Genomic DNA, 12,677 nt, shown 5'->3' on the forward strand with positions numbered 1-12,677 from the left:
AGGGGGAGGGGGATAGCCCAATTTGCTACTTCCAGTGTAACTGGAAATTCCAGTGGGGCCATCCATGTCTAGGGTAGTCTGGTAGAGTGACCTGCTCTATTATATCCTCAGTTGAATTCTAAACTTATTGATACATGATTTTTTTCCTATCACTTAGTTTAGTAGGATATATCAATTGAAAATTCCAATGTCTATCAGGTAAAAGAAAATTGTCTTCTATGCTTTGGCATATCTTCTCATGGGAGGGAAGAGAGATGACAGATTGCTGATCCTGTCTTTCGCTGCATTCAAATGTATAACTGCTTGGGTCTTATGGACTGGGGTTTTGGTTTTTCTGTCAGTTTTTTCCTGTTGCTGTTATACTGACATCTGTATGGATAGTTCATAGAATATTTACTTCTTTTTTATCTATCCACTTCAGAGTCATGAGCTCGTGTGAAAATAACACGAGTGCCTCTCCTTTTTTAGTTTACATTTTTGGAACTGGTCTGCCATATTTCACCTAGTAGATCTAACTGTTCCTATGGCATTTGTGCCTCTTTCAGTAAGCCTCGCAAACAATTACTGGGAAACCAGGAAGTGTGACAGTTGTCAACATATACTGTATGACCATTGTCCATATATAGTTGCATGAGGTCCATAACAACAGCTTCTCTAATCAAGATTTCTTTATTGCTTGACTCAGGTTTTTTTTATTTTTATTATTTTTATTTTTTTTATTTTTTGGATAAATATCAAGTCCTGAACAATTAGCCAGTATCTGACACTCATATTTTGAAGACTTTTATTCAGAAATACGCCCTTTTTTTGGGGACTGAATTGGACATAGCAGGGTCTACCTCTGAGTTTTATGAGGCTTTCATCTATTGCAATATCTTCTTCAGGATAATAAACACTTCAGAAATTTTGTTTGAGGGGGTCAATAAGAGGCTGAAACTTGTTCAGTTTGCAGGGTCAACATTTTCATTATTTACAACATGAATGAACTTAGAAATATTTAAGAATCTCCTACATGCCATGACATCAGAAAAGAAAGGAGTATGAATTGATTTTTTTTTTTTTTTTTTAGGACCAGTATGACCAGAGTCTTGGTTTCTGCACCTGTGCCATAAGAATACATAAAGTAAAATATGCTTCAATTTCATCTGGAAACTAAGCAGGGTTTGATTTCCAAGTAGGACTTTTTTTTAATAACAATCTGTAGCATATCTATTTGCTTCTACTGTTACATTATCCCAGAAAGACATATGAACCATTTTTCTGTACATATCTAATGGCGTTAGTTTTTGAGCGAGTTGTCTCTGACCACTAGGACTACTGTCACTAGAACCAAAAAAATGAAATTTTAGAAGGTTTATCCTGATTCATTCCCATTTCCATTTTTCTACCTTATGTTTTCTAGCAACAATCACACCTGTTGCTGCAACGTCTCTGTTACTATCTGTTTCATTTGCCTCACTGTCATCACTAGTATCATTTACATCGCTGTCACTTTTTTCAACACACTTTCAATTTCCTCATCTGAGAGAAACTATTTACCGTACAGCATTGCATGCTACTTCACAGCTGGTGAAAAATCCAGAATAACGATTGCTTATAACTTGCAAAAATCAAAAGAAAACGAGTGTGTTATACGTCTGTAAACAGATCAGTTTTTCAGTTTTCCAAAGGTATCCACAACAGCCCGGAAGGTATGTCATACCATCTGTTGACAGAAAAGAAGAAACACTAAGAGGCAGCTATAGCTCCTCAGACCGTCTTAACAGCCAGCAATGTCATAACGCACTTAAAACCTGCACCCGGCTGTGAACTAGCTGTATAAGCCAATGGATTAATAAGCATCAATGTAGTACTGAGTCAAATGGCTTTCAAAGTCAAGACGTGCGGTATCCACCTGATTGCATCAATCAGTGGCTTTCCAAGCGTCGCATGGGAAAACATAAGGTAGGTTTCGCAACACCGATATTTCTGGCATTCACGCTTGTCGGCACGGAAGATCATTCTGTTCCAGATAACTCATTAGATTTGAGTGGAAAACATGTTCTAAAATTCTGCAATAGGCGGATATTATAGATATCAAATGGCAGCTTCACGAATCAATTCTGCCACCGATCACACAGACGGTGTGACCTGTGCTTTCTTCTAAGTAACGGGCCGCTTCTTGTTCGACTGATCTACAGTAGATTACACTAAAGGAGGGACTATCTCATACACAAATTCTGTTTAGAATCAGGGATTCCACTGGCCCTGGAATTAGTTCGATGCTAGCAATTTCAGCTGTTTCTTGATGACACTTACCCTAACATTCACATTAATCTTCTTGGCAAGAGTGTGACAATTGAACTGAGAGAGTCCTCCTGTTATTTCCTTTATGAAAGACATTTTAAACTGCAGTTTATCATTTCTGCTTTTGCTCTACTTCACTAAGTTTGAGTTACTGTGCCACCAATGAGTCTCCAGACACTAACTTTGGTGCCACTAATAACCTTTTCATTTGACCTAAATTTTGTTTGAGTTCTTTTGATCAGATTCCACCACAGTTGTTGTTGAGCTACAAGTATGACTGACAAACCAAGTGCAATAGTGAGAAAATTTTGAAGACTGTAAATTGTGAAAGCTATGTTGCAAAGAATCTTTTTTTCCAAGGGGTATTTCTGGGGTGTAATGGGGGACCCGGGGCGGGGGGAGTCTGCATCCTGCCCCCCCTTGATTCACCACTGACATTATCTGATATGACAAGGAGGTCGTGGACAATTTAGATTAATGATAAGAATGTCTAGAAATACTGATATAACAATTTGTCTAGAATAGCACTGAATAATTCTTTACTGTCAGTAATGATGATAATATGAGAATGCTACTTGAATTCATACAGACCTAAGGAAGAACATAAAATTATAAATGGTTTAAAAATTGACGGTAAGGTATTGTGGTCATTCCAAAGATTTAAGTTTGTATAGAAGGTTGGTTCTGGTTTACTGATCTTCAATATTATATTAGATTTAAAACCAATGGAGGTGGGATGAAATGAGGCAGCGACATGTAATTTTGCCTGCCTACACTAATTTCTGAACATTATCAGGCTTAGCAGCAGAATCTGAAAGGGTGCAAAGCAACTGTGTTTGACTACTGTTACACAGAATGGCTGTGGCAGAAGTGAGGGCACTAAAAGTTGGAGAAAGCTTTGTTCCAAAGAGGGGTGAAGGGCATCTCGAATGCTCTGGAAGGTTCACGTAGGAATTCTTCCTGTGAAACTAAAAAGTAAGGTGCAGTTTGAGAGAAGAGCTGTCCCTTGGCAACAGTAGAATATACTTATTCCTGCCATTGGAGGGGAGAGGCATGAAATTGTCAGTGAAAATGTTGTTACAATAAGAAAAATACTTCCTAAAAGTCTTGCTAGAGTTGCTCTAACTAACTGTAAGCATTAGTCACCAATGGGGCTGATAAAAGTATTTTAATTATGGTTGTTATGCAGAGTGATGTATCTGACGTCACTTGTTGCTTAAGGCAGACCATGATGGGCTTTGGCTGAGAGTAGGCGGTGTCACTTGAGGCAGTACAATCTCACTGATGCTCTAAGCTGAATTGGTAGTTTATCTGACGTCACAAATTAAAACCATGTATGTCAGTCTACTGCATCACGTCTCTCAACTACATTGGTACATAGAGCTATGGACACAATGTTGCAGTGTATATTGTGGTAGATAATGGCAGTTGGCCTTACGGGCACAACTGAGTGGGGAAACATGATAAAGTCCCTTCTGGCAGCATATTTTGTACAGGCATCTCTGAATGTGTGGGTGTAATGAATTCCTGTTGGCTTATATTCCACTGGTGTCGTTAGTTTGTAGTGATCAATTTGGGGAGACATTTACTCAGAAATAGTGGTTCCATAAAGGCTCATCAGATTCTAATGTGAAGCATATATATTTTTGATTTGGAATATGATACATGTGCATACCAATAATAGAAATTCCTGAATGGAAAAATATGTGAAATATCGGAAAGGCAACCAGTTACCTGATGGTGTAATATGTGACTTTGGTGAGGGATGAGTTGCACAAGCATTCATTCACTGAACCGTAAATGATGTTCGCCACTATAAAAAATTTAGTTAGGCAAAGAATTAGTATAGCCTGCTGTTTGGATGTTTGTTTTATGTATGCTCACGTATCACAAGATTGACGAGCACAGCATATCTGCAATCTGGGATGACGACAGACATTTTAAACCCATTTGCAGTGGAAGGTAATGTATCTGCCGTTGTTCAGGTGTACGGAGGTGGATATGTAAAGGTTTCTGTGGTCATTATCAGTTATCTATTCTATTGGCCTGGCCATGTTGTTGTATCTGGAGGTAGCAGGCTCTTTTCTCCAAGATGTGAAGTTGATGCCAGCTATAAATCTCAAACACTAATTATGAAAAAATAAATTCATGTGCTGTATTTCACCCCCACTGTATACATAACATGTCATACTTTACTGTGGTGTACAACTTTAACCAAGTTCACAATAAAGATTGGTCTTTTCCATTTGCACTAAATAGAGGGAATAACCCATCACTCTTAGAGAAAGCGGTCGGTTACTTCTCAGTGGTACTTGCCAGTTTGGCGGCTTATTCCACGACATCGTGTCCTGCCTTCAAGATGTGGTGTGAGCCACAGAAGAAGAGTGGCCGTGACAATGCCTATGACACCGTGGGTAGAACAGAAAACCTGTTATCTGCATGCTATTTGGAATCTGTTAACTAAGACAGACCGTTTGTGGTCATAGTCCATATCAATGTATCTGTGAAGGTCCGCATAATGAACCAACTTTGTTATGCACGATCATTATAAATGAGAGTGTATGATACATAGTTTATGAGAAGCATTTATTTATTTCTATAATTGCAAGCTGGAGTGCACTTTTAACTTTCAGTGGTAACTGGATCGAATAACAGGAAGTTGTAGCTCCTCAGCATACTTACTTTACATTGCCATTTGATATCACAATAAGGAAGGAGCAGAATATCACAACCTGTAGACGACACACACAAACATATAACATAAAATGGTTAACACTAGCTTCTGAGCATCTTGATCATTTTACAGTAAGAGTACACACATAACATGTGCATCCACACAGACACTCAAGCTTACACGCTCAGGGTAGCAGCCAGAATACTACCTTAGTTGAGGACACAGGGCCTCAACAAAACATTGTTTTTATTAGTCACATTGGGTATCTATTTCCTGGCTAACTGGCCTCTTCCCCATCCCGTAATTTCATTTAAAGTGTACACATGTCCCACTGCAATGTGAAGAACTTGCGCAGTGAATGAAAGACAGGTGAGTTTGCACACTGCAGTGTACCTGACGTGCATCGACTTGTAGAAATAAGCAACACTTTAGGCCACGACTGTGGGTGCCTGTAACTTAAACTGACACCAATGCGTGAAGTTCTTTCTGTACAGCCTTTTTGTGTGTGCTGGTTTTCACCTACCTCTCACGGACAGAAGTCGACGGTATAATAAGAGACAGGTAACTAAATTACAAGCATCTATTGCAGAACAAACACACTATCGTGTTGCTCACACTTACGTTTCCAGCTTTTTGAGTCGGCGGAGTGGCTCAAAAAGAGCGTCCGTGTGTCCCTCGCATCTGAGCAGTTCAAGTTCTTGCAGATCAGGGCAGTGCTCTGCCACAGCACACACCGTCTTCTCCTCCACAATGTAACTCAGCTGAAGCTGCTGTAGTTTCTGCAATCGTCCATTCCTAAAGGGATGACAAACAGCTGTGTACTACAATTATAGTAAAAAATGCAATATACACAGACTATCTAATGCATAATGTCGGAATCTCTGTGATGCTTTTCTCAAAAAATACAGTCATCTGTAGGGAGGTCGCAGGCCCAGAACGTAGTAGCACAATACAGGAAGACTGCAAAGGATTGGTGATGTGTATAGGGATGGGAAGATAATACTGAATGTAAATAAAAGTAACATATTACATGTAAATAAGCAGAGAGGCTGATTAATGTCTGATAATGCTACTGGTGATAAATCAATGAAAATGTTACCAACAACACAATATTTAAGCATATCCACGTAGCACAACATAAAATGCAGTACTTATTAAAAAAAAACTGGTTCTGCTCTAAGGGGATGCCAGGTTAAGCCTTTCATATGCCTTTACTATGTATTATGAAGGAAAGTGGGGGGGGGGGGGGGGGGGTCATTGGATGGTGGACGTATGTGAAAGCGACCAAAACTGTGAAAAAAAATTTATTGCACTTTCAGTTACTACATGGTAGTGAAATTTCAATTTCTGAATATTACGTTCCAATTCCACCTCTATGTGTGATAAAAATAATCATTAACAAGAGCTTGCACAGGGCTACACCCCTCTGTTGTTCCATATTACTTATTATTTAATCATGTGGTGGTTTTTTTTTCTAGTTTTATGTGTCACAATGTGGGAAGTATTTTGATGTTTTGCAGATGCAGAACTTATACAAAAGTATGAACATGGAAAAAATAAAAATCCTAATGAAAGTTACAACTCTCTGATAGAACAACCATGCCCCAAGACAACATTTGTTTTCACAACTACTAATGAAGCTGCAGCATATTATACTTGTTTAGTTTCTAACTGTGCTAATTTTGGCAGACTATGGACCCTACATAGGCTAGGATTTGATCCGGGAGCTTTCACACTGTCAATATTGGAGGAAATGAATATCAGGAGAATTGGTGCAGCTGACATTATTGTTACTAAATTTAAAAATCATGTTATCCTTAGAGGACAAAGTAAAGAATACTTCAGGATGAAGAGGAGAATGCATATGGTTTGCAGCAGTTCACCCACATAAGGTAAGACCTAATACAAAACACCTTCATCCATCATTTTTAACAGCCCTCAGCACAGGTACAGATGAGCTTCTGTATCGGGCTGGGGCACCTCGTGGTTCAAAGGAGCTGTCCCAGCCAGTTGCTGTTACTGTCCCCGTGGCTGGTACTGAGCACCATCCCATGCTGTGAGGAGGGATGCTGGGGTTGCATCACGTCAGTCACCTCTCCGAGGTGGGAGGACTGCAGTAAATGGAAATGAGCGTATGGCATTGTGGGCCAGGAGTCCCCCATTTGGGGAGGTTGGGTTCGCCAAGGGAAAGTACATATTGCATTCAACGCCACATTGGGCGATTTGCATTTCAGAGATGGGGATGAAATGATGATGATGACAACACATCACCCAGTCCCTGAGCAGAGAAAATCTCCAGTCCCAGCCAGGAATTGAACCCTGCCACACTGACCACTCGGTTAACGTGGGCGGACAGGACTGCAATAATCCTATGTCACCTCTCATAATGTATCAGCTCTTCGACGGCCACTACTGTCACTATTCAACTCGCCTGCTCTGGTGCCCAGTGGTACGATCAGACATCGGACACATCAGGGTCAACATGTACATATGACAGAAAGTGCAACCTTGAGAGACTCAAGAGCAATGTACCGAATATAATCCCAGAACAGAGTGCACACAACTACATTCTGTTATTCTGTGTCCTCGTGTTAACTCTGCTCTCAGGACTCTTTGCATTGTATTGGATTCAGCCTGGCATCACACTTGGCCTGTGAATGGAACTTCTACATTTCTTTCTCATTACAGTGATTTACAGTTTAGGTACATACACTACTGGCCATTAAAATTGCTACACCACGAAGATGACATGCTACAGACGCGAAATTTAACCACCAGGAAGAAGATGCTGTAATATGCAAATGATTAGCTTTTCACACCATTCACACAAGGTTGGCGCAGTGGCGACACCTACAACATGCTGACATGAGGAAAGTTTCCAACCGATTTCTCATACACAAACAGCAGGTGCCCGGCATTGCCTGGTGAAACATTGTTGTGATGCCTCGTGTAAGGAGGAGAAATGCATACCATCACGTTTCTGACTTTGATAAAGGTCAAATTGTACCCCATCGCGATTGCAGTTTATCGTATCGCGACATTGCTGCTCGCATTGGTCGAGATCCAATGACTGTTAGCAGAATATGAAATCAGTGGGTTCAGGAGGGTAATACGGAACGCTGTGCTGGATCCCAATGGCCTCGTATCACTAGCAGTCAAGATGACAGACATCTTATCCGCATGGCTGTAATGGATCGTGCAGCCACGTCTCGATCCCTGAGTCAACATATGGGGACATTTGCAAGACAACAACCATCTGCACGAACAGTTTGACGACGTTTGCAGCAGCATGGACTATCAGCTTGGAGACCATGGCTGCGGTTATCCTTGACACTGCATCACAGACAGGAGCACCTGCGATGGAGCACTCAATGACAACCTGGGTGCACAAATGGAAAAACGTCATTTTTTTGGATGAATCCAGGTTCTGTTTACAGCATCATGATGGTCGCATCTGTGTTAGGTGACATCGCTGTGAACGCACATTGGAAGCGTGTACTCATCATCGCCATACTGGCACCCACCTGGCATGATGGAATGGGGTGGCATCGGTTACACGTCTCGGTCACCTCTTGTTCGCATTGATGGCACTTTGAACAGTGGACATTATATTTCAGATGTGTTACGACCCATGGCTCTACCCCTAATTTGATCCCTGCGAAACCCTACATTTCAGCAGGATAATGCATGATCGCATGTTGCAGGTCCTGTACGGGCCTTTCAGGATACAGAAAATGTTCGGCTGCTGCCCTGGCCAGCACATTCTCCAGATCTCTCACCATTTGATAACATCCGGTTAATGGTAGCCGAGCAACTGGCTCATCACAATACGCCGGTCACTATTCTTGATGAACTGTGGTATCGTGTTTAAGCTGCATGGGCAGCTGTACCTGCACACGCCATCCAAGGTCTGTTTGACTCAATGCCCAGGTGTATCAAGGCCGTTATTACGGCCAGAGGTGGTTGTTCTGGGTACTGATTTCTCAGGATCTATGCACCCAAACTGCATGAAAATGTAATCACATGTCAGTTCTAGTATAATATATTTGTCCAATGAATACCCGTTTATCATCTGCATTTCTTCTTGGTGTAGCAATTTTAATGGCCAGTAGTGTACTTATTTGTGTGTGTAATTACTACAGGGAAGAGTACTGTTGTGAGCCCACTGCAGGAGGCAACACTGACATCTATCAGCTGTTTAGGTTCCAGGCCATTATCCTAGTGTCGAGCACCATTACGGGTAACTATTTCAGAAAAAAATTCTGTGACAGTCCAGTGACATTCTGTCAAAGCACGGCACACTTCCACTTGATACTCATTTTGCTGGACTGTAAGCAAAGGAGGCTGCAAGATATCTAGAATAAGATGTGCCCTCAATCAATATTTCACCATCTTTGAAATGAGGAAACCACTGGTACATTCGAGTTTCCCAAACAGTGTCACCTTTGTGATTTTCGTTGATTTCACAAGAGCTTTTAAAGTATTTTTTCTTGAGAAGGAAGCAAAATTTCACAGCTGGTGCTTTTCACTTACACTCACCTCGCCACTGTAAGAAACGAAATGCACGTGCCCATACACCAGTGCGCATGCATGCCTGTGCACACATACACAAAGGGCCACTCACCTCGCCACTGTAAGAAACGAAATGCACGTGCTCATACACCAGTGCGCATGCATGCATGTGCACACATACACAAAGGGGGGTGGGAGGGAGAGCATTTACAGCATAAGCTCCACCCAGTGGAGCTCAAAGCTCTTGGGTAGCCCCCTGCACAACCATTCAAACAGCCCCTACATGACTAATACAATAAGAAGCAAGACTTACAACTTGACTGGTCATTCTAATTATGACCCCCCTCCCCCCCCCCCTCCAGAAACCAATATACTTCGCAGGTGCTGACAACTACAGTAGCAATTATTAATGTACCTCAGCACAGAGTATGAGCTGTAGTGAGTGGCACACCACTTGCACTGCTGTCTGTCTGTACTCTCACAGAGGTTTTTCCTCACAGTGAATACCGGAACTTTTTCTTCCCTCTGCCCTCAATTTCTGAGTCCACAATCTCATAGATAGGACCACATTAATGGATGGTCAATTTTAGACACACTGGTAACATCACCAACCTGTGTGATGTGGTCCTATAGTGGTGTACTAACTCCGTGCATGGCAGAACTAACAGATCTTTCTGTAATGGTCACTGTGTAATTGTGGGCATGTACAAGCACCACTTTAAAAGAAAAGTGTAATATTTAATCTGATGCAACTCACTCAAACACAGCAGGAACCAAATGTCGGACTTCCCATTTAGTGGTACCGAAGTGAAGACAGCGCAGGTTGTGGAGTTTCCCCAGGGCAGTGAGTGTTTCCATGGCTTCCTCGACACTGTTCTCGTCGTGGTCTATCAGCTCGAGGTGCTCCAGCATCTCGGCGCAAGCAGGCAGCAGTGGAGCAATACTCCTGTGGAGAAGAGCACAATAGGGCTTTACGTACTGATGATGTGTACAGCTAAATCCTGCAACACAACTCAGTCAAATTCACTACAACTTAATTTAAAAGGGAAATAAGGCACCGACTGTACGTACACATGAAGTTGTGGCAAACATGACAGGACACACTGAAAGAAGTCCCTACAAGTCAACACAATGATTAAAACAGCAACGTGGAATGTCTCGCAGGTCATGTCACTGCATCCTTTGTGGCTTAAAAATGAAACCTTACCGTGTGAGTGTTGTTCAGCAAATAAAAGAAGCGGACAAGTGTAAGTATACACATTACTGTAATTGGTTGCTGGAAAATTTCGCTGGGGGACATCTTGATCCGTTCCTCCTTTTTTTCGACAGATGAAGCTCGGTTTCATCTGCCGGGTTGCGTTAATTCACAAAACACAAGATACTGGGCTACAGAGAATCCCCACAGCATACTGCAAAATCTGTTACATGATTTAAAGATTGGTGTACGGTGTGCTGTATCTGGTAACAGAATTATCGGGCCATTGTTCTTTACGAAACAGTCAACACACATGTTTACTTGCAACTCTACAATGAATTTTCGGCTCTGTTAACTCCAAACGAAAAATGTTGTGCATATTTCCAGCAAGATGGGTCAACTTCTCATATGTCTGATTTGTCCTTAGCTCATATACATACAGATTTTACAGAAGAGAGAACCATTAGTAAGGGCTTGTGGCCACCCTGATCTCATGACTTGTCACCAGGTGACTAATACCTCTAGGGATTTCTAAAGGCTAGAGTCTACCGCAACAATCCCAGAACACTTGACACATTAAAAAACAACATATGTGAAGAAATTTCGAACATTCCTCAAAGAGTACTGAAAAGTGTTTTCCTTAAAATGCTTTGACATGCACAACTTTGCTTGGATGTTGGTGGAGAACATTTTGAACACAGACTTTAAATTCCTTTCTAAAATATGCTTATTAAACTAATAAAAGTAAATCTGTTACTTAAACTATTAATTACATAGTTAATAATGAAACTGTACAATAAAAATGTAAGAAAGCGATGATGTACGTCAATTTTCTTCATTCGTATTCCTTTCAGTGAAGGGGCCAGTTTTATGTGTGCCACTGTGTATAAGAAGCAAAATATGATCTGCAATTTATACAGAAACCATACTACTGTTATGAGAGTCTAAGGACATGAATGGAAAGAGTGGTCAAGAAGGGAGTGAGACTGGGATGTACTCTATCACAATTTGATTCACTCTGTATGCTGAGTGATTAGTGAAGAAAACAAAGAAAAATTGGAAAGTGAACCAAAGTGCAGTGAGGAGAAATAAAAACTCTGTGGTCTGCTGATGACACCGTAATTCTATCAGAAGGAAGGAAGGAAGGAAGGAAGGAAGTGCAGAGGGGTGAAAAGTGAAAGAAGGCACTACGTGTTCTGGATGGGCAAGGAGTGGTGTGGATGGGAGAAATGAGGAAAAAGGTAAGTGATGCGGCGAGAACAGATTAGTGGAAGTTTAGACCATGGAGATTACAAGAAGACAGGATAGGCTTGAGACACAATATCAACCCACACAGTTCAGAGAAACTCATGCCGAAAGGGAGTACCTAAATGTTTAACACCTGGATGGTCAAGTTTGCAGTTTGCCACAGTTTAGTTGTGGCGATTCATGTGAGTTGACAGCTGGTTGCTTGTAATGTGCACACAGAATGGTGTATACAGTAATTGCAGAATAGCTGATATATAACATGGCTGCTTCATACTGGGCCACACATTTTACAGGGTAGGAAATCCCTGTGAGTGGGTTGTGGTAGGAAGCGGTGTGCAGTCTATGGCACAGTACTGCCCCTGTGATGACCAGGAGGGAGTGACCTCGGGTTGCACGACTGGCAGCAGTATGAACAAGGATATTCTGTAAGGTCAGTGGCCGCAGAACAAAACTTCGTGTGATACAGGTAGGGTATCTGTCATCTCAGCGTACAACAAGAGGTAGCTGAAGCCTTGAGGTGGGTGGGTTGAGCTTTTCAGGGTGAGGAAGATACTGGGTGATCAGAGGAGTGCTGGTCATTGGCTGGTTAACACCTTTACTGGTGTCACCAGAGGATATGGCACTGGAGATCTCTTTATGGATGAACTGGATAGAATATGTCTGTCAGTAAAAGCTCTGGTATGATTATCAGTACCTCTCCACGAGATACCACCTTAAAGCAGTACTATTCATGCAGGTCGAGAGGTTTGCATGTTCGTGTGA

The 12,677-nt window shown here is 41.6% G+C and overlaps 1 protein-coding gene across 2 annotated transcripts in view; it reads right to left on the bottom strand.

The window, feature by feature from the left end:
* Window positions 1-12,677, bottom strand: part of LOC126253659 (uncharacterized) — a 79,567-nt gene that overhangs the window by 15,912 nt on the left and 50,978 nt on the right. For both annotated transcript variants that reach the window (XM_049955184.1, XM_049955177.1), the window contains exons 5-6: window positions 10,230-10,418; window positions 5,582-5,755 (exon numbers count right to left, since the gene is read on the bottom strand). In XM_049955184.1, coding sequence (XP_049811141.1) covers window positions 5,582-5,755; window positions 10,230-10,418 — 363 coding nt within the window. The remainder of the gene's footprint in view (window positions 1-5,581; window positions 5,756-10,229; window positions 10,419-12,677) is intronic.

The sequence above is a fragment of the Schistocerca nitens genome, chromosome 1 (assembly GCF_023898315.1).
Source record: "Schistocerca nitens isolate TAMUIC-IGC-003100 chromosome 1, iqSchNite1.1, whole genome shotgun sequence".
Lineage (NCBI taxonomy): Eukaryota > Metazoa > Arthropoda > Insecta > Orthoptera > Acrididae > Schistocerca > Schistocerca nitens.